The sequence below is a fragment of the Betta splendens genome, chromosome 12 (genome assembly GCF_900634795.4).
Source record: "Betta splendens chromosome 12, fBetSpl5.4, whole genome shotgun sequence".
In the NCBI taxonomy this organism is placed as follows: Eukaryota; Metazoa; Chordata; class Actinopteri; order Anabantiformes; family Osphronemidae; genus Betta; species Betta splendens.
Genome location: NC_040892.2, coordinates 8,979,365 through 9,004,616, shown reverse-complemented (window position 1 = coordinate 9,004,616; position 25,252 = coordinate 8,979,365). Strand labels below are relative to the sequence as shown.

At 41.4% G+C, this 25,252-nt stretch overlaps 3 protein-coding genes across 23 annotated transcripts in view; 2 read left to right on the top strand and 1 right to left on the bottom strand.

The window, feature by feature from the left end:
• Positions 1-367: 367 nt before the first annotated feature.
• LOC114867183 (MOB kinase activator 1B) lies at positions 368-6,603 on the bottom strand. 2 transcript variants are annotated; one of them, XM_029169637.3, is made up of 7 exons: positions 6,282-6,603; positions 4,953-5,119; positions 3,895-3,960; positions 3,657-3,750; positions 3,412-3,545; positions 2,537-2,700; positions 368-2,430 (listed from the first exon to the last, which is right to left on the bottom strand). In XM_029169637.3, exons 1-7 carry the CDS (start codon positions 6,293-6,295, stop codon positions 2,353-2,355), a joined length of 717 nt encoding a protein of 238 aa, XP_029025470.1. In that variant the 5' UTR covers positions 6,296-6,603; the 3' UTR covers positions 368-2,352. The 2 variants fall into 2 exon arrangements, with proteins under 2 accessions (XP_029025470.1, XP_029025471.1); XM_029169638.3 differs by lacking the exon at positions 3,895-3,960 and having other exon boundaries at positions 6,282-6,595.
• Positions 6,604-6,984: 381 nt separating this feature from the next.
• tnpo1 (transportin 1) lies at positions 6,985-24,176 on the top strand. 5 transcript variants are annotated; one of them, XM_029169635.3, is made up of 25 exons: positions 6,990-7,253; positions 7,389-7,505; positions 8,567-8,642; positions 9,109-9,258; positions 9,610-9,716; positions 13,307-13,440; positions 13,869-13,950; positions 14,200-14,322; positions 14,713-14,831; positions 15,141-15,201; positions 15,405-15,579; positions 15,750-15,902; positions 15,982-16,207; positions 16,389-16,560; positions 16,785-16,871; positions 16,984-17,091; positions 17,171-17,329; positions 17,417-17,504; positions 17,591-17,689; positions 17,794-17,889; positions 19,624-19,699; positions 20,525-20,624; positions 20,715-20,789; positions 20,896-21,035; positions 21,118-24,176. In XM_029169635.3, the coding sequence occupies exons 2-24, from the start codon at positions 7,401-7,403 to the stop codon at positions 21,001-21,003; spliced, it is 2,679 nt and encodes an 892-aa protein (XP_029025468.1). In that variant the 5' UTR covers positions 6,990-7,253; positions 7,389-7,400; the 3' UTR covers positions 21,004-21,035; positions 21,118-24,176. The 5 variants fall into 5 exon arrangements, 3 of the variants coding, with proteins under 3 accessions (XP_055369574.1, XP_029025468.1, XP_029025467.1); XM_029169634.3 differs by having other exon boundaries at positions 6,991-7,253; positions 7,386-7,505; XR_008696345.1 differs by lacking the exons at positions 20,896-21,035; positions 21,118-24,176 and having other exon boundaries at positions 6,985-7,253; positions 7,386-7,505; positions 19,624-20,624; positions 20,715-20,764.
• Positions 24,177-24,708: 532 nt separating this feature from the next.
• fcho2 (FCH and mu domain containing endocytic adaptor 2) overlaps positions 24,709-25,252 on the top strand; it is a 30,642-nt gene continuing 30,098 nt past the window's right edge. For 6 of the 16 annotated variants that reach the window (XM_055513592.1, XM_055513590.1, XM_055513583.1 and 3 more), the window contains exon 1: positions 24,711-24,934. In XM_055513592.1, the coding sequence (XP_055369567.1) occupies positions 24,902-24,934 (33 nt within the window). In that variant the 5' untranslated portion in view covers positions 24,711-24,901. Of the gene's footprint in view, positions 24,935-25,252 lie in introns of all 16 variants that reach the window. The other 10 variants (XM_055513585.1, XM_055513587.1, XM_055513584.1 and 7 more) reach the window with 5 other exon arrangements.

Genomic DNA, 25,252 nt, shown 5'->3' with positions numbered 1-25,252 from the left:
TCCACAATGTTTTAATAGCTACTACTACAACCGATTACCATTAAGTAGCAATTTATTTGTATTGTACTAATAATCTTAATAGTAGTTTGTTTTCAAAACAAATTCAATTATAGTATTATAGTGTTTAAAAAATGAAAATGTTAACTAATGTACATTAATTTGAAAACTAAGCTCCTCAACAATGTGAGATGTTACGGCAAAGTGCAGACTCATCTAGATTTAGGTCAAAGGGCATCATGCAGGAACTGTGTCCCTCTAATTGTTGGAAGCCTTTTATAAAGGACTTCACAGGACTCATCCTGCTGGCAGCTGGTATATCCTCAACTCTTCACTGTGCATGGCTGGACGCATGGATCAACACAAGTCATTTAAAGAGTCAAGACCACTTTTATTTGCCTTGTAAATTCAGTAGCATTGAAAACCTCTACCAAGCCATTATGTACAAACATCTCATTAATCATTACACTCAAGGAGGAAAAACTGTAGGCCATAAGCTGTAACGGGCATTTCATTTCAGGATGACATTACATTTTCAGAAATCTGGTGAGCAGTAACATTCATAATAGTTAGCCAAGGAGGTGGAAAAAGCTATTCAATGATTTAAACAAATAAACAAAGCTTTTTTCTTTTAAATATCCAACTATTCAAACGTGGAGAGGAAAAGCAGCCTATAAAGACTCGATGCATTCTTTCAACCGAAGCTACCACTTCATGCTCGCTGAAAAGTGTTGGAGAGGCCTAAGCCTCAGTATTTACATGTGCGTCATCGCATTACAACTGAGAAATTGAAGATAGAAAGCCTTATAAAATGTGCACGTCACCATTTCTTAAAGCAAACCTGGAAAAGAAGCATTTCTGGTTTCATCATACAACAGAATTTAAGTGTGAAGTAAAGAGAACACTTGATATAAAGTATATAAATGAGCCAACTGGTCAACCAACCCTTTTAGTGTTTCAGCAATTATTGCATAGGAACCTACACTTTGAGTTTTGGGGTAGGGGCGCATGCATCTGCTGTTGGCAGCACAGCAACAAACGACTCTGACCGTACAAAAGCGTGAGAACTCTCACTTGTGCCTCTTTGCTGAGTTTCGAGTAGGTTGAGCGATTCAACATTCAATCGGGGGGTGGGGGTGGGGGGTTGAAGGGGGGGAGAGCAAACTATGATACAAAAGAAGCACCAACGTGTGATAAGTCACAAGATGGTGCTTCTGACAAAGCACAGTCTAAGCAGTAGAAACATTCAGGCAAGAGAGGTCAGGAAATCGCTCCAAAGTGCTTCACGGCCAGGGAGACGGGATGTAACAAAAACCCAGTTTGGAGCATCTTTAAGCACCAGGCGGCTTTAAGAAACTCTCCGTTGGCATTTCTGGCCATGTATGTACAATTTAATGTTTTAAATATACTAAAAAGATCAGTTTCTATTTAAAGTACTAGGGGAAACCAGTATACAAGGAAAGGTTTACTAGCAAATGCAAAACATGAGTCCATCTTCAGTCCCCAGCTTCACTTCTATGTCCTTCAACACATTCATCAATCAAAAGCTGCACAAAACACCTGGCAAAGACACTTCCTAACTAAATAAGGATAACCTTGGTGAGTAGGATCATTTTTAACAAAATCATTTTAACCAACTTGCAGTACAAATATGTAGAAAAGGAGTGTTATGAAGGGCTTAAGAAGCATGAGAACAGGAAAGGAGGGGTGAGGAATGCAAGTGTTTGTGGTACATGGTCTTTATCTTGGTTGATATAGGGCAATTATGAGCCATGGCAGGCACTTAGGATTCTTTATTTATTGACATGTGGGCTATTAAAGACATAAAAGTAGCAACCTGAAAATTCTGCTCCGATGTAAGAAAATAACTACCTACTGCTGATGAATTGGCGTCAGCGCTGGTCATGAAAACAACACATTCCTCCTAATATGACAGCGCAAGATGACATGATATGATTTTCTCCCCCACGGGTGAGCTGGAAACAATGACCTACAAGCATGAAAATGACTTGTGTTGCCACAGTCCCAGCAACATCAATGTGCAGTCTAATAGAAGACTAATGAGCAAATGTCTATTTTATTCTAAATGGAAGCTGTGAGTCAATACTGGGGATTTTTCCATATAGCTAATATCTTTTACTCTGATATCAGAATCGGTGGTTTGTTAAATTACGTGTAATCCCTGATAGCATTAGTCCCGGTGCCTTAAACCTATTATGACCCTTCCTTCTGCCTGGCCTTATTAAAACATTTCCCCAAATGGAAATATAGTACATACTGCATACATACAGCCAGGGTGGGGCGGGGATCTGTGCAAAAACTACAAGACCAGTAAAATCGGTTTTACATTGCCGTTTATCTATCCTTAGTCGTCAGCTTTTCAATCAGCTCCTGTAGTGGGGCGAGTTCTTTCCTATCAATCAGGTTGAACTCCTGAAAAAGACAAAGCAGAGGGGGTGAAACTGTCACATATTACAGCGCGACATAAATGGATGACGCATAAAAGTTAATATTCAAAAGTGAGAGACATTGTTTTAACCTGAACAAAAAAGATGAAGTGTTTGAACGACGTGTTGAGGTGGGCCTCTTCTTGTAGCTGCATGACGGAGTCAAAGTGCTGGTGGTAGATGTGGGCGTAGACCCTGAACAGGCGCTTCAGAATGGTCTTTGCCACTGCCATGAAGTTTCGCCTGAAGGGGACGCCTTCAAGACCAAGAAAATTACGTTTCAGTTATTTCGATAAACAATAATATTCAATACTGCAGATGCGGTTCAGTCTTTACTTTCTTATGCTACATCTGCATCATCACACTGGTTTCTCCAACCTTGCAAAGGCCTTCACAGGCAGGACACAACATGATTCAAGGGGAAATGCAAACATTCAAGAGCGTAGCACAGAATTAACTCATGGTAGCAATGCTTCACTTGTGTTGTTACTGTTCTCTAGAGCACAGATATGCTGTGCAGCTGTCATAATTCTGTACACTGCTGCAGAACACAGAAAAAAACTGACAGATCTACATGAAAGCTCAGTAACTCAACAGAAACTGGTGACTGATGGGACATGGAGTTGATTAAAGATACAACCTGAGGCTGGACAAGCTCATGAACAACTTGTTTATTTGGACACCGGTCCTACTGAAGAACCTGATGGCATGTGTGTGAATGACAAACTAAACTATTCATGTTCCTGTTATAATACGACGTATTACATCTATATTTAATATTTTTAGTTTAAGCAACCATTCATTTTTCATGATGTCTGCGTTTCACACAGTTGCTGACACACACCTAATTAGTGGACATGCACCAACACACCTTAGGTATTAAGTTGCTCTGCTCTAGCTGGGCACCAATAGAAATGAGAAAAGATGTCTTTGACAGGAGAGGTACAAAAACATGCACAAAACCTACCAATCTTTGAAGGAAAAAGCGTTTCATCATCAAGCTGGTCTTGCACCCAGGTCATGAGATAATCAATATACTTGGGAGCAGAGCACTTGATGGGCTTTTTAATGCTGGTTCCGTCGGCCCAATGGTACTCGTATCTACAGAAAATACAAACGGCACAGTTTTACTGATCAACTTTGACAACAATTCCCCACTCCACCTGCGGGTTTCACAAAAGGCTAGAAACTCAGATGCAGTAACAAACTTACTTAGGACCAGCAGACATCACTGGACAGCTTTCCTCTGTGCAAAAGTCTGTGATCGTGCCATACAGCATGTTGATCTGGTTGAAGAAATCCACAGCTGAAAATAAAAAAGCACAAGGAAAATCAAATCAACTTAAGACAAATACTTTGCTTATCAGCTTAAATAGTTGGCACCATGCACCCTTCCCCCTTAAGTGCCCAATAGTCCAAACTATAGACCACCAACAAACTGTTATCTCACATTCCCAGGGGCATACTGCCAACTTTGGCTTTCCATCACTTGGGGAAGTCCATTTTGAACGGTTGACTATTTGCTCAAAAAGAGAAAAAATGCATACTGAATAGCTGATGTGGCATATGTTTTGTTCAAGTTATACAAAATACTGCATATTAAAAGGCCCAGATAGGCTTTGAATACATGCTGATGACTATAGGGCAAAAAAAACAAGGTAATTACAATATGCTGCAAAGCATACAAAATGATTCTGGCTGAGGTCACTTCACTGCATGCAAACCCTCTGTTTGCTATAGTTATATTCTACAAGCAAACATTTAAACAACTAAATAAATAATAATAAAGTAATTTAAGCTTGGTGTTGGGAGAAGTTGCTGCACAGCACATTTTTTCCAACTTCCCTTTCTGTACCAGTTAAAGCACTGACAAAGACCCGGACAACCACTTAGTCTTACTACTCCCACTTCATTTAAAAGAGCTGATGAATAGCCAAGGTAACCCTGGTTTCGGGTTTTACTCTACATTTTCTCCTGATAGAAAGAAACAGCTCAAGATTTTTGAAGAGCTATGTAGCGTAGTCTTTTAAAATCCAGAGAATATGTACTAATGCAACATGGATACTGGAGTAAATAGAGAGCCCAAATCAAAATTCAAATGCTGATCAGTCTGTGTTGTGCACCGGTAAACTGACTTCAAATAAAACCTGCTCATTATGTCAGTCACTAAAGGCATTCTGGTGCAGGAGGAAATTTAGCTTCTACTGAACACACATTTGCCTCAGTGTAAAGTAAACAAGGCTCTCACCGCACACACAATAAAGTCTATTTAACATTCACAGTGGTTTTTCCAGCATCATTGCTCAGGGTCTTTAGAGAGAATGCCAGGATCTTAGTTCCCTCTAAACTGATAAAGATTTCAGGGCCAAATCAAGCATAGAAATACAGTAGCACACAAAGAAAAATACTCAAATGTTAACATGTGAATCGGCACATGAATGTCTCATTCTTCAGAAATGCGAACAAGAGTTGCTCCAAAGAGGTGAGGAAGGTAAACTCGTTGCTTACTGTTGACTGCGACCCACTCATTTAAGTCCTCGCCCTCAGGCAACATGACCGCCATGCGCAGGTTTCCACTTCCCAGTGTAGCCTCTGCATGTTTCAACAGCTCGTACTGATGAGAACCCTCTGGGATATTCTTCTTGGGCTTGAACGTCTTGGATGAGCGGTTTCCGCTGTGAGTCACATTTCAAAGAGGAAGACAAATGGTGTGATAACTAAGGACGTAGTCAGACAGAATGACTAATCGCGCATTCATGGGGTATTGGGTAAATGAACAAAGAAAAAAGTTAGGACGTTTGAAAAAGAAGACAACAAAGCAGTTCAGTCTATTGTGCGTAGTTTGTTTGGCTGAATCAAAGTGGGGGAACAGTGTCCCTCTGTGTGTAATGAGGCCATTAGGAAAAGCGTTGCCTCTCTCACTGCCCCATTAAGGAAGAATTTATGCCATCAACATGGAACATCACATACTAAAGCGGTTTTCCCTCAATTAGAAAATCTGCTAATGCCAATCTACTGCAAAATGAACCTGTTTTAGAGGACTGATTGAAGTACAATGTAGCCCATCATGTAAGTGAAGTGGATATTTGATCAGTCATCAGGAACCAGACGCAGCTAATTTATTTACTTCCTGAGGCAAACGATAATGCAAATTCTATCAGGACGATGCTACTTTATGTTCAAGTACACGACGTGTGACAGGTCGAAATCAGTTCAAAAAATGAATGAGGAAAAAACTGCTACTGTAGTTGCTTTAGTTGTCATTCTTTAGTTGTGCTTTAACGGACTATTTCCTTGTATTGACCTAAAACGTTCATAATCGCACCAGGTGGTGCATTTAGCTTTAGGTTCGTCCTCCACCCTCTTATGTCACCACAAACTGGGTACTACGTAGCTTCAGCCTGATATTATCCAGACCACCGTGTTACTTTAGCAAAATATTGCCTCAGGGATTGACTGTCGACTTCTGCTACATGGGAGCTAAATGTGCATATAGCATGAAAATGCTCACACCAGCAAATATCAAACCAAGACTGTGGACCTCTCACAATTGATGTTTACTGTTGGAGCAGTGTTAGGCAGGTTACTCTTTTGAAAATACATATTACCAACTGCCATTATATAACGAATAATCTGCAAACGATGTCGACTTTAGCTCGCATGCAAATCGAAAGAAAGCCACAGCAATCACATTAGCAACACGGAGGAGATACCAGGACTTAGCCGTAGCCCGCTAGCTAGACACGCTAAATGTGTAGCATCAATAACATTTTCTAAATACAGCACTAAATAACAAGCTAAAATATAAATTTGCGACACAATGAGTGTGTGACTCACAATAAAAAGCTCATGTTTCGTCGGAGAGTGGAGAATAACTCTCTTAACAGAAAGCTAACAGGCTGTGTGCTCGTAGACGATACGGTTTGACTGTCGAAATTCTCAGGATACGCACGTCCTCCGTTCTTCTCAAACTTCCTTCAATATACGTTGAAAAAAAGAAACAAAACACATAAAACCGTAGTGTTAAAGGAAATCAATACGTGGTAGTATAAAAGACACTGGGCTATCTTCACTAACAGATTTCTCCACTGGCTGCTGCTCTTTGAGCTAAGAGGCAGCAGCGTCCTGAAAGTAAAGCTAACTTCTTCATCTGACGTATAAAGTAGATCAGGTTCATTTCTGTCGCGTGCTGCCATCTAGCGACTAAAACTAAAGTACAACAATAAGAAAGTCACTGTTTGGCACCTTATAGAATAAATATGGTGGATAATTATTCACATCTGTCCCAACATATACTTGAATTGTGTCGTCAACAATGTACAGAGTATTTTTATTTTTATATTGTAGAACACGGTTACACAAATGTATTTAGGGGATGGTGTTTGAATGTATAAAATTTTAATGTATTGACGAGGGCAACATTGTGGTGCGTTCAGGTGTTTCCAGCTGTCATCGGAATACGCACACCTTTAATCCAGTTTTCAGACTCAGCCGTAAATTATCAGACATGAGATACCGACAATGTGACTTTATCTCAACCGTTTAGGTGCGTGGGCGTTAGTTCAACTGCAAATAAAACACAATTTTATATTTCTTCGCGGTTCTGGCGCTAGGACCCGGTGGACGCGCCTCAGCTGACCAGGCAGCCTGTTAAATGCGACGCGAGACTTCATGGCCCGCAGCTTTTTCAGCTTGTTGCGAAAACGGATGTACGTTCTGTACCAGGCCCATGTCTGAGGAGCCAGACAGGCGGTCACATTTCAGCAGAATCTCCGCTACGCTCGACTACGTTGGCTAAGCCAGAAGCAGGTAAAAGCCGCATCGCGACTAAAACCAGGCCGTCCGTTGGCCAGTCAACGTAACCCGACGCGCTCGCGACGTCCTGGCTGTCGTTCGGTGCTAAATCCTCCGGGTTGGCTAATGATTCTCCTTTATCTGCAGCAGCAGCAGCGCAAGATGGAGTGTCAGTGGAAGCCAGACGAGCAGGGACTCCAACAGATTTTACAGCTGCTCAAAGAGTCTCAGTCGCCAGATACGTCCATGCAGAGATCCGTCCAGCAAGTATCCTTTCTCCGAGCCTGAAACGAACGCGCGTTGCCGTTTGATACGGCCACGGAGGCTCAACAGGCTAAAGATAGCCGCCACTAGCCGGGGAGGTTACCGTTATAATCGGCAGGTACGCAGGTGTTGTCTCGGAGCTAGCCGCGGTGTTAGCCAAACAGGTCGCCTCCTAGCTAAAATGCTACGCCTGGGCTTGAATGACATTGGATGCTTTGCGGGTCGTGACGGCTACTGTACAAACAAAGGTTGGTTCGATCCGTCTACTTAGCGCTTCACCCCCACCGCGCGTCGTCGAACCAGCTGCTCCATCAACCCCCCCTGTAATGCGTTACCAGCCACAATCTGTTCCGTGACAACACGGGTCAAAGTGTCTGTATTCATGGGCTTCACTGATATGAATTTCACCCTTAATTAATCGACGTGTCTGAAATTGGGGAGTGACAGAAATGATTTAATGAGACAATAGCTTGGTTAGATTCCTTTGTATTGTAATGGATATGTTGACGTAGCTGTTTTCATACGTAATGAGTGCGATTAATGTGACTGATTTATGCTACAGCCATTCTTTACAACAGCATATTAAACTAACGTGAACAAAGTTTAGCATAAAAATTCAAATACTTTTCAATTTATCTTGTGATGCAGCTTTTAGGAGTATTTTCTGTGTAGAAATTAGTTTAAAATCCTATTTTCCTGGCTTCTCCCCTTAGTTTAAAGTCCTTTCACACAGGTCTGTCAGGATTTTCCGTTGCATACTTGTGCATTGGAGAACATTCCTGCCGTTTGCCATGAGCCGCAGGTCCATATGTTTTTGTGTGTGCGATCTTCCTTGCTGATCCTCAATCGACTCGCTTATGTAAGTCCATGTACTCTGCCTCATTACCCCCTTGATGTGAGCCCTAAATACACCATCTGTTTGGGTGCCTTCAAGATTCAGTCATGTCCCAACACATTTATGAGCGCCTATAACGGCATGACGTGTTACTGATTGGCGTTGTGCTCTTTTTAATGTACCGTGTATGTGCAGTTCGCGCCTTGTTCTCCTCAACCACTTTTCCCAGAGACTCGAGCAGCTGAACCAATATCCAGACTTCAACAACTATTTGATATTCGTTTTGACGAAGTTGAAATCGGAAGGTAAGCACCTTGTCTGTCGCTGCGCCGTCTTATTTCTGTACAGTGTTCCTAGAACATCTGCTGCTACTGGACAGTATGAACATGTCTTTTTTATGTAAGTCTTCAGTGACAGGTCTGTCTGACCATGACTCGGCTGACCTGATGGCATCTTTGCCACAGATGATGTGGCACCCAGAATATGGGTCACTCTAATTTTAAACCTAATTCCTGGCACCACTTGACTCTTGGCTTGACAGTCTGCACAGTAGATGACCCAAATGTTTAGTGGTGTTAATACGTTTTCGGATGCTGTGGCAACATTTTTCTTAGTTCAGATTCTGCCGAATTCAGGCGTTGAGAAGGAAAATGATGATTAAGTTCTGCTATCTGTTAGAACAAAGCGCCGTTGTTCTTGGCTCTACAAGCATATTTGTGGTCAGCTAAAATGTGATTATGTTCCTGGCCACTTCTCCTTCTCTTCTTTAAGATGAACCAACTCGGTCCTTGAGTGGGTTGATACTGAAGAACAATGTGAAAGCCCACTATCAGAACTTCCCTAATGGGGTTTCAGAATTTATTAAGAGCGAGTGCCTCCAAAACATTGGAGACTCGTCTCCCCTCATCCGAGCCACTGTGGGTAAGTTGCATCTTCTGAATTCACTTTTTTTTTTTAAAAGACAGATGAGGACACAGTCGCTCATAAGTAAGCAAGATAAGTGTGTTTATATTTCCTCTGGAGGTTGATGGCTGCTCTAGTTTGCTTATTCACCTCTACAACAAATATTATCCTGGTATTGTACTGTTGAACTGTATTTTTAGTTGCTTAACCTGCAGAATACTGTACAGTTTCTTCATCTGAATTTTTATATGTTAAGTTACCAAGGACAAACATACACGACCCCACTGTGCATCATTAGTAATTTGGTCACACCAGCATGACTCTTTGCTCAACTTTTTGTTTTGTAACTGCATATTATTCCCTAAATAGGTATCCTCATCACCACTATTGCCTCCAAGGGAGAGCTGCAAAACTGGCCGGAGCTTCTGCCTAAGCTCTGCCTGCTGCTGGATTCAGAGGACTACAACACATGCGAGGTGGGGATCAACACTAGAAATGCATGGCCAACATAATCTAAATATATTGAATGTGACATGAAATCTACCAAATATATAATTTATTACAAACTTGATGCAAAGAGCCAGATGTACACAATGTAATACAGTGGAATTGGTAAAAATAATATTTATAGGGAAGCAATTTTAATTCTTCAGCTGTGTTATTGAGAAAAAGCTTTATAGTTGATAGTGATAGTGTGCTTTATAGCCCATTTTTGTCTCTGCATTTGTATATTCATTGGTTTTGGAAAGGATGAGAGCTGGGTCAGTCACAGAGCAGCATCTGGATAGCATCCGGCTGGCCAGATGAGCTAAAGGCAGTCTCACAGCTGGAGCACAACTGCAGATTACAACATTGAGTCATTTGTTCTCTCTGTCCTTTTTCCACCAGAAGACCATATGACCCAATTTTCTGACTTGGTGCATATAATCAGCCCGGGTAGCTTTTGAAAAGTGCATAACCACACAAAAGGAATGCAATTCAAGTTGTTTTTATTTCTCCTAAAGAACATTAGTTTCCAGTTGCTTATAGTTTTAGCTGCTACTTACACCTGCCGCAGTGATATGATGGTAAAAGCCTCGTTGCAGCAGCCACTGATATTACAATATAGCAACTCATAGCGGATGCAGAATGATCCGATCTGTGTAATGGTGCCACACCCATACTCAGACTCTCATAAACTCTCCTGTAATCAATATCCTGTCGGCCGCATGTGCCTGTGACATCAGCTACTCTAGAAATTTAGCTGGCTCGAAGGGCATTTGAAATATATCCTAATAGGATTACTCATACGCAGGAATAACCATATGAGTCTCAGCCAGCTGTATTATCTGAAATTTAAGGAAGAGGTATGACAGAAAACTGGCTTTCGTTGGCGCAGCACAGCCTTCTTGCCGGGTAAAGCTCATTGAGACCCTGATTTAGGTCAGCTATTTACTGCAGAGAATCAAAGTATGCGTGTGCACGGCTTACCACCGAACAGTGAGTAAACGTAGCAACTTCCCCCAAGACGTGCTGTGTTTCTGAACAGCAGCTCGGCGGCTGGAAAGCTTCTTAGCATCTGGGGTGGAAGATGTTAAGTCTTATATTTGTCCGTTATGAAGATTAAAGGCTGCGTCTGGCAGGTTTCCCTCCGGCATCAGACTGGGCAGCAAAGTAAACAACCGTATTGCTGTTGGTGAGGTTATAGTTTGTGTCCCCTGAATTTAAGTTAGAGCATAGTCTTTGTTGTAATGTAGCAGTAATATTGTGGAAAAAGTCATTTAGAAACCATTCTTTGCTTGGTGTCAGTAAGATGCTAAATGTTCAGATATAATTTTATATTGTGTATGTTTAATTGGGAGGGTAAATGAGGGTAAAAGTGGCTTAAACATATTTTGGTTTATAAAATGTTAAAAGGGTGAATGCTAAGTCTTCTGGGGATGATTTAGACATATTCATGCAGGCGTTGAACGTTTCTGTAGAAGCCTCTAAATATTCCACACAATTGCTGCCACCATGACTTTCAGATCTATTTCAAGTTGCCAGAGTGAATCACACTAATAAATGTTGGCCTCAGGCCATTTGACCTTACTTTCCCCCTGTTAGCTTTGTACTGTAACCATTTAAGAGCATCTTTATTAGTCAATAGATGTACATTTAGCTCTAGTTGCTCTGGTGGCTTGATGTAACTGCAACTGTGCGTAATGCACATAGAGTTGGAGTTTGGAAATCTTCTGTGCAAATCAGCACATGTGCAAGAGTAGATGAAGCAATATTGATATTGGCAGTTGCACCTGCAGCACTCGACTCGTCTTGCTTTTGGTCTGAGGTCAGCAGCAGTAGTAGGAAAACTCCCCTGTGCCACCACGCGGTCCCCCTCACTGATGCTCTAAAAACAGACCGTAGCAGATGTCTTGGATGCCAAGTGTTGATGGGTGGCTTTATTTAGATTATGCACTAGAACCCTGGTACTGTTTGGACTCGTAGCTGTGACAATCAGGGTTTGATGCTGCTCCACCAGGTTAGGTGATCATGCACAAAAACCAATCAATTCTGCTGTTAAGATGCGACTTTTAGATGGGAGGAGGTACCTTTTTTAAATTGTCGCTGTCATATGCATGACTGCCATTCTGGATGTTATGATCCTCCTGAAGGGGAAAATCTGCTTCAGATGCATCAGTGGAATGTCTAAAGGCCTCTCCCAGTTTTTGACCTTGTCTTTTGACACGCAGGCACACGAGCACCTGTATGTGTTTACATCCGTAAGCACAGTTGTGAGGGTCACATGAGATGTATTTTTGTAGTGCAGCTGCATTTCAGTGTATATTAGATTATCCTGAGACCAAATCAGATTTATTATTCATTTTAATAATGCAAAGCAACTATTATAGCTTTTTCATTATTATGAAACCAGAAGCCAGGGAGGATGTTTAGGTGTCATCCAATTGGCCATTACATATATATATTTTTGCTTTTTTCAAATGAGAATCATTAATCCTCATTAAAGCCCTGTCAAGTGACAGGATGTGTCCTCTGCTTTCATAACCAGCTGCTGAGTTGCATTCTGTACGTTGTGTTCTATATCTACACCAGAATCTATGGTGGTGCTTCAGCCTCAGTCTCACAGAAGCATGTTTTGTCTTTTACTTCATCCTCAATGTAGCTTTATGTCCTAATAAGTTGCCAGTTTAAATCTCAAGGTTGAATTGAATGTGCTGTGCTGGTTTTGAAACCGATTCTTATCTTGCTAATTTTATGACTCCTGCATATTGTGCAGATCCAGCGAGTAACCTGTAGAAATTAAATTATTCACCGTTATTACTGGTTTCCTTTCCTGTCTGCTTACCTTCCTCATCGTATTTCCATTCCTTCCGACTCCTCCACATTTTTCAAGACTATTGCGCGTATGTCACCTGAAAGGAATGCTGACATGGGAACAGTTTCCATGGAAACGCATTTGGCAGGGCTGCGCTGCTTCTTGTGCTTGTTCCTCAGGCTGCTTCTTTTTTTTTTTTTTTTTTTTTTTTTTGAGACAGTGAAATCTGCAGCATATTGTGAGCATGCATACTAACCATCCACCATACAGAGGGTATTAAGTAAAAGGATTGTCTGTGTCTGTCTGGATGATGTTGACTGCTTGCCAACCATCTTGAAGGTTACTAGATCAGAGGTGAAGAGCATGAATGAGTCGGCTTAACATATTTCAAAAGATTGATGATTAATTTGCATAAGAACTGCGTAAAATCTGCAAATAAAGTAATGTTTATGCACTACAAAATATTCTGAACATGCATCAAAGATAAAATTAATGCAAAATTAATTTAAAATCCATTCTATAATATGCAGTCTATCCTCTTGCATATGAAGATTACCCCAGAACCAGCCTCATCTGTGTCAACTGTCAACTTTATATCACCTTATTAGTCCCACAGTGGGGAAATTTGTTCTCTGCTTTGGACCCAACCCCTTGGGAAGCTGCCACATGAGCTGCACAACTCGGGGAGCTAGTGTGAAGTGTCTCGCTCAAGGATGTCACTGAATAGAACACTACCAGGCCACATGTCCTTTCTTTTGTGTATTTTCCCAGGGAGCGTTCGGAGCCCTACAGAAGATCTGTGAAGACTCCGCTGAGATCTTGGACAGTGACATGCTGGATCGCCCTTTAAACATCATGATCCCCAAGTTCCTGCAGTTTTTCAAGCACAGCAGTCCTAAGATTAGGTATTCTGTTTTTATAGCCTTACAGTGATGTGGTACATTTACTTAGCATTTCTGTCACTGCTGCTGCTACTACTTTTTAGATTCATGGTATGAATTCAGTTTATGATACTGTAAATTCCCCTTTTATTGTGATCTATGCTTCTCTTGAATAGACTCATTACTCATAATTTAATCGTCCACTAGAGATAAAATTATTTCAGTAATAAAAATGTTTATATGCACTGCAAAGCTTTAACTACATTACATCGACCAACTCAAATGTGTCTCATTGTCTTTTTAATTTTTGTAACAGAAAATGTTTCCTTTCATATTTAAAAGTTCAGTGGTGGCAGTGAAGCAAAGAAACAAACAAAGGCTGCATTCATAATGTGCACCATGTGAGGCAAACATTTTGGTGTGACTCCCAAGTTCTGGTGTTTGTGTTGCAGGTCTCATGCCATCGCCTGCGTCAATCAGTTTATCATCAGCAGGACACAGGCTCTAATGCTGCACATCGATCCTTTTATTGAGGCAAGTCTGACTTGAGTGATGCCCGCTCCTGCTTTAGCACATACCAGCTGCTGCACTTACTGTTTGGCGTTTACCTCTTAGCCACTCGGCATCCGCTCCAAACCACAAAATCTCTAGCCTCTTGTCTCGGTCTATATAAAAATGAAAGTATTGTTATTGTTAGTAAGTAGTGCAAGTGTTGGTTGTACTAATCGTGAAGCAGTAGTTTTTAATGTGTAAAGACTGACTGTCTGTTTTAATACTCTGTAGAATCTGTTTGCACTGGCAACAGACGAGGAACCGGAAGTGAGAAAGAATGTGTGCAGAGCTCTAGTGATGCTGCTGGAAGTTCGACTGGACCGTCTGCTGCCACACATGCATAACATCATAGAGGTGATTGAGTTTTGAACTCGTTAGAAAGGTGTTTTAAAAAAAACAAAACAAAACATCATGTTCTGTACTATAAATACTCAGTAGGCTGCAAAGTCTGAGGCTTATACAGTATTTGTCTACAACAAATAAGTGAAGTAAACACTACAGTACTGTTTTTGAAGATTAATGTTTATAATATGTTCAATTTTAAAGGATCATTTTGGCTTTGTGCTTTTCCTATAGTTTGCTAAGAACTAAATCAGATCTTGGCTGCTTTACCATTAGTGATAAATTCTGACATCTTGTGGACAGACCTAAAACTACTTTACTACTGTAACGAAACTGTCTGATTTGTAAGTGATACGTAAATGAAGTATTTAAAATTCCCTTTTAATTTCAATTTCTTCGCAGTATATGCTACAGAGGACTCAGGACCAAGATGAAAATGTCGCCTTGGAGGCCTGTGAGTTCTGGCTGACTTTGGCAGAGCAGCCTGTCTGTAAAGAAGTGCTGTGTGGACACCTCTCCCAGTAAGACTTTACATGCATGCACGCACGCAACACACAGACTGACACCCAAGTCCTGATATTAGGTGGTGCTGAGTTATCGCAGCCTTGGTTTCAAGTTAGTAAAGGCCTTGTTCTGCGATGATATTCTTTCGCGCCACCTCAGAATGGCCGGTTAAGAGCCCTGGCTGTTGACCTTAGTGCTAACATCTGTCACAACACTGCCACATTAAACGTACCGCCAGCAGGAATCAGTGGTGATTGGTTGCTTGTGGGCTTTGACCTATCCTTGCCCTCTCTTCTCATCATATTCCTATCTGGTTTCTGCTCCAGGCTCACTCCAGTGCTTGTCAACGGGATGAAGTACTCTGAGATTGACATTATTTTACTCAAGGTCAGTTTACCAGATGTAATGTTTGTACCTGTATGTGAGCTAATGACTTATAGAGTGATTCTGGAGGCATAGAGGTCAGTTAAGTTTATACATTTTATGACGCTTCTCCATATTTATAATCTATTTTTAAGTCCAGTCACAGCTAAGATGTGTTAAAATGTATTTGCAACAACCATGTCTGTCTCATGTACACTTGTCTTCAGGGTGACATTGAGGAGGACGAAGCCATCCCTGACAGTGAGCAGGACATCAGACCGCGCTTCCACCGCTCGCGAACGGTCGCCCAGCAGCATGAGGGTGACGGGATCGAGGACGATGAGGACGAGGATGATGACCTGGATGATGATGACGACGACACTATCTCTGATTGGAACCTGCGTGAGTTCAGTGCCGCAGAATTTTCAACATTTTACTCCAGCATTTGTCTCTACTGCTTTCATTTAGTGTATTGTTTGCTTAGTTGTACTCTTGTGACATTGTTGCTTAGGTATTTACCTTGGTCTGCATGCTTCTGTTGTATGTATGGGTCTCTGCTTTTCTCTTACTAGGAAAGTGCTCCGCGGCAGCATTGGATGTATTGGCCAATGTATTCAGAGACGATCTGTTGCTGCACATCCTGCCCCTATTGAAAGAGCTGCTTTTCCATCCTGAATGGGTAGTTAAAGAGTCTGGCATCCTTGTGCTGGGGGCTATAGCTGAAGGTAAGAAGGAAAAATGAAATAATAATAAATTGGTGTTGGTTTCCTGCTTAAATTGACGCTTTCTCATCCCTTTGTCCAGGCTGCATGCAGGGAATGATCCCATACCTACCTGAGCTCATTCCCCATCTCATCCAGTGTTTGTCTGATAAGAAGGCCCTGGTGCGGTCCATCACTTGCTGGACACTAAGCCGCTATGCCCACTGGGTTGTGAGCCAGCCACCGGACATTTACCTGAAGCCTCTAATGACGGAGCTGCTCAAACGTATTCTAGATAGTAACAAGCGTGTGCAGGAGGCTGCTTGCAGGTGAGCAAGAAGGTGCTGATGAAGCAATGGCATTTTTACAATGTATGAGGATCCTGCACAGCATTTCCTTGTTGAGTTATGAGATGCATCCTGATTGGTTAGTGTTGAGAGGCTACTGTTCCACATTGCGTAATGTTAAATGTTTTCTGCCTTCTCCCCCATTTTATTTTTTCCCAACTAGCGCCTTTGCCACATTAGAGGAGGAGGCTTGTACAGAGCTTGTACCATACCTGGCGTTCATCCTGGATACGCTGGTGTTTGCTTTCAGCAAGTACCAGCATAAAAATTTGCTCATTCTTTATGATGCCATAGGAACACTCGCTGACTCAGTGGGGCACCACCTCAATAAACCGGTATGAGAACTGAAACAAGGGCTCGGTTTCACTTCACATTTCTGTCTGAATGCAAAATCAGCACACGCTATGTACTCATTTTTTCTCATTTTACTGTCGTAGTGCTAGTGGTGGTAAGTGCACATGTGCTACTAGTTCGTTTTTATTTGAATGTGTTTTTTTTTTCATTATATCAGTCACTCATAAGTTGCATACTAGCCTACTCTTAATTTGGTGTTTGTTAGGAGTATATTCAGATGTTGATGCCTCCACTGATCCAGAAATGGAATCAGCTGAAAGATGAAGACAAAGACCTCTTCCCTTTATTAGAAGTGAGTTTAATTTGAACTTGTTCATTTTCTTCGTATCCTGTAGTCAGTCTGTTGGTGCTGTTTCTGTGGCTAGAACACTGATGGACAGTCTACTTCATATGCCCCCCCCCAGTGTTTGTCATCAGTAGCTACTGCCCTGCAGAGTGGTTTTCTGCCCTACTGTGAGCCTGTGTACCAACGCTGTGTAAACCTGGTCCAGAAGACGCTCGCTCAAGCCATGGTGAGGCTTTAAGTCCCTCAGCTTGTCCAGACACACCCTTGTTTTTCCCTTGTATTAAAGCTTTCACTATGTTCTTCAGCTTCACCAGTCGCACCCAGACCAGTATGAGGCCCCTGATAAAGACTTCATGATCGTGGCTCTGGATCTTCTCAGTGGACTGGCTGAAGGATTAGGAGGCACCATTGAACAACTGGTTGCTCGTAGCAACATCCTCACCCTCATGTACCAGTGCATGCAGGTGAGGACCTGTTGATCTAGATTACATTTTACTTATCCAGTGAAGTAACTAATTTTTTGCCTTTCTGTATCCTGTTCCTCGATTTAGGACAAAATGCCAGAGGTGCGACAGAGTTCTTTTGCTTTACTGGGCGATCTGACAAAAGCTTGTTTCCAGCATGTCAAAGCGTGCATCGGTATGTTCTTTATAGGTAACTTTAAAACCCTGCGTTAACTTTCCATTTCCTTGCTAATGTGATATATATATTTTTTTCCCTTCCAGCTGATTTTATGCCCATACTTGGCACAAATTTAAACCCAGAATTAATTTCAGTATGCAACAATGCAACATGGGCAATTGGGGAGATATCTATACAAATGGGTAAGCGTGTTAATATGTTACGTTATCACAATGGAATGTAGTTAAAATGCAGTCCCTGTCCAGCAGATGTTTTGCATCACCACTCATTCTTTTTATGCCCAAAGGGCCTGAAATGCAGCCATACATTGCCATGGTGCTGCACCAGCTGGTGGAGATCATTAACAGGCCCAATACCCCAAAGACTCTACTGGAGAACACAGGTACCACTCGGTGGCAGTGCTGAGTCAGCCGGCCAGGTCACCACACACGCAGGGAGGTGCTCACACACAGCGGCCCAGTCAGCCAGGATGCAACACACTTTTTTAGGATGCTTGTGCTGCCTTGAATCTCTTTCCCAGGCCATGATCATTACAGGTTACACTAGTTTCACCAAAATATGTAAAGCATTTGAGCTACCGATTTGTGGCTTGGCAGCATTGCCTGTAAGCAAAGAGGATAGTGACAGCCCGGTGTGAAATTCTTTTTTTGAATCCAGCAAGGCATGTACCTGCCCATTCTTGGAATTAATGTGGACTGCCTGTGCACCATCAGTTTGGGTAGAATATCATGGGTGCACAATATGCAGAACACAGCTGGTGCATTAGATAAATAGGTGAGTTCACAGCTCACATAGTTAAATGTTGCCACAAGACTACATACTTTTAGATGACCTAGTTAATGTGGTGATTGAGACACTAAACTGACTAAATGTAGAGCACCCAGTCTGTAGCATTCTGAAAATAGGTCACACTTTCTTCTTGCGTCTACCTCTTGAATTGGACATTCTGACAAGATGAGTCAATATGACAAAGACGTACGCATGGGGAAAGTGTAACCTGCCAAAATAAAAGACAAACTACTGTGTAGACGTGTTCCTGTTTGTTTGCTGTCAGTTTATGTGTTGCTTTTATTTACTGTTCTTTAAATGTGAATGCATATCTGCCAGTAGATGTTAAATGTTGTTAAGAATGGCCAATGTTTGATGCAGGATACATGATAACTGACTGCTCGATGTCACTTCTCTCTAATTGTTTATTCATCTGAGAAGCAATGCTTTTGTTGCAAGTTTTCAATGTTCAAATTGAAAACACAAGTGATAATTTTAATGAACATAATCTGATTTTTCCCACATGACACATGCTTTTTTTTTTGTTTAAAGAACCAGTTGATCACTGGACTAAATTTGAACTGCACAGCCATGTAATTCCACGGTTGAGGTGGGCGTGGCAGTGAGTTCCTAGAGAGTGCATGGTGGCACTTTCATTTTTGTGTCTCAGCTGATCCTGCACTGAACTTATCTCTAATGAGCATACCATCTGCTTTCTGCATGTGTCATTGGACTGTTCATAAATGCCTGTTTGTTAATGAGAATGTTGCATAGTTCTGTGTCTTTTAAACTTAGGTCCTCCCTCCTCTCTGCCTCATAAGAACCTGCTGTGCTGGATACTAGTCTCCCTCCATGTAGTTGGCTATGAGTAATCTGTCATTTCTTTTCAAAAGAACAAAAATCATTTTGGTTTCTTCTGGTAAATTAACATTTGTGAGTTTAAGGGAGAAATCCTTTTTTTAGAACAGTAGCTAGTGTGAGACATGCATTTGAAATCAAGCTAAGGAAATTCAACCAGTTTCAGGCGAGATTGTAAAAGCTATGTTTCCATGTGATTTCTGAAAGCAGATGCCATTGTTTTCCTTTTTCTATGAATGTCCTGTCAATGTGTTCTCCCTTAAACGTGTTATACGTTTTATTTTAGTGTCATATTTTACATTTTGCCCCACATGACTGAAGGGCCAGTTATAATCAACACTAGTGAAATCTTCTGTTTATTATCATACACAGATTCTGTTGATTTATGTCTCTGAGTTGTTTGTTTTTTCTTTATTTTTCTCCTTCCCTCCTCATTGCTCATGTCTTGGTTGGCGTTTGGTGGTGTGTAACCGTGATTGCGTTACCTTAGCAATAACAATTGGTCGTCTTGGTTACGTTTGTCCTCAAGAGGTGGCACCCATGCTACAGCAGTTTATAAGACCCTGGTGTGTATTATTCAATCTTTTATTTAATTCATCTTCTCTCTGCTTTCTTCCGATCTTCTCGTCTGTCTCCTGTTGCTCCTGTTCTGCCCTGTTGCTCTCCTCTCCTCGCTATCCTTCTCAAAAGAAGTCTTTTCAGTTCCTTTTTGTTTTTTCTTTTATCAGTTTGTAATCATTGCCAACCATGTGACTAACCCTGTCTTCTTTTAGGTCCTATTTGTGATTTTTATTTTCCTCAGTAGCACCTTCATATATTTATACATCGATTTGTTTAATTTCTAGTGTTTTGTCATTGTTGACTGTCGCTAACAACCTAAAAGATGCATGGGATCAGATTTGTCACATGCCTGCTGGTTCAACAACAGAGAAAGGATGCAGTCTTTGCTGCAAAAAAGGCTTTCCTAAAACCCTTTCTCATTTAGTAGTCACCCAGCTGCATGTGCCTGTCCCAAAATGACCCCAATCTTCCTCTAGTCAACCTTTCAAAACGTAACTCTCAAGGTGCTATACATGAGGTTTTTCTGAACACACTACTCAGACAGAAGTAGAGTTATAAAAGCTCAGAGTAGTTGTGTTAAATGTAATTTCTTTTTTCTTTTGTGTGCATGCGTTAATTGTTATACTACTGTAGGTCATAATATTTTTTTCTGTCTACGTAGAATATATTGTTATTTATAGCACAAGTACTGATTTAAAAAACACTTATTTTGAGTGAACTAAGCTTTATTTTTTATTTTTATAGGCCTTTGCACTTATTGCTTTGTCTAAATCTGCTAGAAACACATTGGTTTCGGACGCGATGTTAAATTCTGCCGTCCCTGTTGTCAGGTGCACCTCTCTACGAAATATAAGAGACAATGAGGAGAAAGACTCTGCGTTCAGAGGAATTTGCACTATGATCAGTGTGAATCCAGGAGGTGTAGTGCAGGTGAGATCCCAGCAGTATGACGGTGGCATGCTCATTGTGTTAACTGCACTGGAGGTTTACATGTTTCCTCGTTTTTCTTCTCTGAAACAGGATTTTATATTCTTCTGTGACGCAGTCGCCTCCTGGGTGAATCCAAAGGAGGACCTCCGAGATATGTTCTACAAGGTAACAGCGTCTGCAGTAGTTGCCCGCGTTAACGCTGTCATGCACAGAGTCTATTTTAAAAGGCAGCGCTCAGTAGGGCTGAATTTCTCCTGGTGTTTAATTTCAGATCCTTCATGGATTTAAGAACCAAGTGGGAGAGGACAACTGGAGGCGCTTCTCCGATCAGTTCCCCATGCCTCTGAAGGAACGGCTGGCAACATTTTACGGGGTTTAATTGTTTCTACAGCAGTGTCCCTCATTAATGGGGTCAGTTTCCTATTTGATGTACTTTTCTATTGTGAAAGATCCAAATGATATACTTAAATGAGTTGTCTCATTCTCTTCACAGGTCATCACAATGGGAGACTATAGGGAGCCTCGTTTACCCAGGGAACATGTTACCCTTTACTTGGGGGAAGGGTCTGCCTGCCGGGGGGAGGGAAGGGATGCACTCCCCCCTCCCCAACCTGGTGGACGGGGTGGGTGGGAGGTGGTAGCCGCAGTGCTCCGAGCCCCTTTGCACCGGCAAGGAGGGAAAGGGACTGGCAGAGCAACCTTATCATGAGGCACATTCATATAATCACATCACGATCACAAATAATGGAAACTACCCTCTTCTCTCAATTAATTCTCCAAACTTACTTTCTGTCAACGAAACTACTGCGAGGAAATAAGCCAAACTGTGGAACACACTGCAAAACTCTATAAAGCATTTGCTCTTTACGTTCTGTTGGTAAAGGGCAGAAAATGACCATGGCTAGTTTTAACTGATCTAAATTCTGCTCGTGAAATCAAAGATGTTCTTATAAATGGAGTTGAGGTTTTCTGTACGTACAGGGATAGCTCAAAGTCAAGAATGTATGGTTTTGGCTCCCTTTATGGGAGAGTGTCATTTTACAAGGCTGTGCATCATAGATTATTTCTGTTCCTATATTTTAGCAGGGCCTCTGCTGATTTAAAATGTCACTGGAGAGTAGACGACTTTGTTTTAAGAGCAGCTTATTGGGGGGATAGGTAGCATGCTTGTATCATTGTGAAAAGCTGTACAACTTTAGTGACGTGCATTGCGTTTGATGGCTGTCATTGCCCTGTAATGAGGTTCTTCTTTGACCTTGTAATTTATCTATTAACAATACTTTTTGTTTCCTGTACCAGATAATTACAGCAATCAGCTGTAATGTAGCATGACTGGGTTTACATGCTGGGTGTAGGTGAAACGTGTCGAGTCTTGGCTTTTAGGTAACATTGGTGTCGGACTCCTCAGTTCAGTCCTGTGGTGTGACTGTGACACTGATGTTCATGAGCAAGCATATCAAGGCTTAAGATGCTTACAATCCTTACAATCCAAATATTGTCTGAGCCTCGTGGAAGAATAATGAAGGATGAACACAGGTTAATGTCCTGTGAGCCTGTCGGTGTCTTCGTTCCTTAGACCTAAACGACACAAATCTTGTCTTTGTGACTTTGACTGTCAGAACCATGCAGTCCATCAAATCAATGTTGAATATGTTTTTTTTCCCCCGTGTACTGAAGTTCTGTTCTTGGTTGTTTGGCTTCTTGTGCTAAAAGCATGACCTTGAGGATGACTGCGTATTGTTATGGGTGGTTGTCTCGTGGGATACTTGGATGCTTTCGTCTCTTGCATGTTGGTGGCCCCTCACACCCCAACATATAGTGGGAGGGGGGATCAGGGGAGGGAGGGAGGGAGGGAGGCTTCACCTGAAGGCTTCTACATGACTCATTATCACATCAACACTGGGATGTTTTTGACTTCGTAGAAACCTCGCTGGAGTGTTCTCCTTAAATGTTTGCCCCATAGCTGGATGTATAGCTTTTGAATACTGTGAAACTACAGCAATGATCTCGTCTCTGGTTGTTTTGCGCTGTTTTGTTTTATGAAGTATGTGAGTTACAGATCGCCTGAATGTATTCCATGATGTGTTGGAGGAGTAGAAAGGCATTTTTGTTGTTGTTAATTGTGCCCAGCCAGTCATTTTATTTCCTCTGCTGGCCAGAGTAATAACTGCAGTATTTTACTCTTTTTACATTTATTAACTGCAGTATTTTAACCTTTTTAGTGATGCACTTTACAGTGCTTAAAGTTTAGAATGTAGCCAGATCCCTAGAATATAATAATTGTATTAATACGGATCATTAACAAAGTATTGCTGCTAAAGTATAGTTGCCCAATACAATAAATATGTTAATACAAATGGATTATTAGTTAAATGTTATTATATATTTAACTGGTCTCCTCAATTTGAGAATAATATACTAAATGGTGATCTGTACATCATGGAATACAGGGGCAAATACTTGTATGTGCCACAATTTCTGTTTTGAGGTAATTTTGTCTGTCACATTCCAGCTGTCTGGCATGCGAAAATGGAGTGATCATAGCTTGATGGGGTGTGTGTGTGTGTGTTTGCGTGCGCACAGTTCTTTTATTTTTTTTCACTGAAAGAGTGTAGGTCTGTAAACACACCATCCCACCATTACTGTGCTGTATTTCTGACTTGACTGCTGCTATACATTGTAGGCGTGTTTTCACTACTTGAATATGTGTTTTCTATGTGTAAACCTCAGGTTGTCTGTGTTCAGTGTTATTCATTTTCCTCATTTTCCCCAACATGTACACCTTTTTTATACATCGCATCTAAGCAACTAAAGAGTAGTAAAAGTCTTGCCCGTCGTATTAAAAGGGGCCAGTTCGCTAATTGATATTAGTTACAGTATATGCGTGTAACCGCTAGCTGTGATTGAAATTGCAGTGCAGGTGGACAGAAAAATGAAAATAGTAATTCACACATAATTCACATTCATTTATTGTTTATTCAAGTGTTGAGACTAGAATAAGTATTTAGTGTGAAGTGTACAAACGGCTTTGAAGCAAATACTTTGAGGTTTTGTTGGTGCTTTGCAATAGATCTACTGTATTTAAAGAAACCGGTAACACCAAATCAAGAAATAGGTTGACAGCTTAAAACATAAGATAAACAAGGGTCTGCAAATATGTTTAACTTTGTATGAAGCTTTATTAAAAAATGTATTTTGTAAAGCACCCACCAATATTAAGGAATGTCTAGTCAAAGGACCCCTGTATTCCCATTCTCATTTAGCCTTCAGACTTGATTAGACTGTCTCCCGCCGACTTTTTTTTTTTTTTTTGCTAAAGGAAAAAAGCAAAACATAATTTTGATAGACATGGTTTGATTTATTTTTTCTTTTTAATAAGCTGCTGAATTTTAAAAAAGTAATACTTTTGGGGCCACCAAATATTTTGGATCATGCAAAGAATCTATATTGTACTGTAGTAATTTTGTAATATTTGTAAGATGATCTAGTGGGTGTGACTGGTTACCATTGCTTGAATCTGTACATTGTTCCAATAAATTGTTTACATTGTCATGGGCATTTGTCCTCTTTCTACTGCACATAATCTACATGCAATAAACCGCATAACTGCTGTTGCAGAAACCAGCTATCGGTTCAGGCAGGGGTTAGGAGGAAGTTTCCAGCTCAGATTTTGGATTCACACTGTGTCACTGCACAAAGTGAGTCTACTAGGTGATAGTAATTAGCTGTTCTATAATAATTCAGTGATGATTGTGTGTCTAAAAAATAAAAAATAAAACTGATCACTGTCTACACCCTTTTGTGGCTGCTTTTAATTCCAAGATACTGGAGTTTTTTTTAACATTAAAAATAAATATAATTTAATTGACCTAGATACGTTTGCCTAAGCTGAGAAAGAGACAATTTAATTTAGTATTCCAAGTATAATGCAATGTTACATGTATTCTAAAGTAAGAATGCATTTCCAGCCTGTCCTGTCTAGAGTATAGAAAAATACATGAGAACGTGAAAGCAGCATTTCAGCAGCACTGCTGCAGTACCAGCCTCCGCCGCCCGTGGCGCTGTTTCCCCCAATCACTGTCGCCGGGGTAGAGACGAGGCGAGACGCAGCGGAGCGGAGGTGGAGTCTGAAGGTGGGGAGGGAGAAGAAAGGGGAGAGGAGGAAAACGGGGAAAGGCAGATACAACAGAAACGGGGGGAGGACGGCGGATGATTTACGTTTTAAAAAGTTCCAGTACAGCCAATTTAAGAGTTGCCGCGAAGAGGAGTAAGACAAGATGATAAAGCCCTACTTCCTAGAGAATTTCTGGGTAGGTAGCGCTTCTTTATTTACGGTGTTAACACCGGCGCTATTCCTTATTATTCTCTTGCTGTGTATCCTCCCTAACATGTTCATGTCAGACAACGGCCAGTTATTGTTCACGTTGCTGTAGCAGCCGGTCGTTTCACGGCCTTATACCGGTTCAGGCAGCAGTCGCCGGTGCGGGTAGCTCCAACGGTCAGCGGGCCCCCGGCCAGCGTTCGTTTTCCTCGGAGATTGTTGTTTAGCTACCCCGGGGTTTGGGCCTCTGGAAAGCCATCTAGCCTGAAAGCTCGCGGAGTCCACCCATGCGTGCGCTAATTGGTCG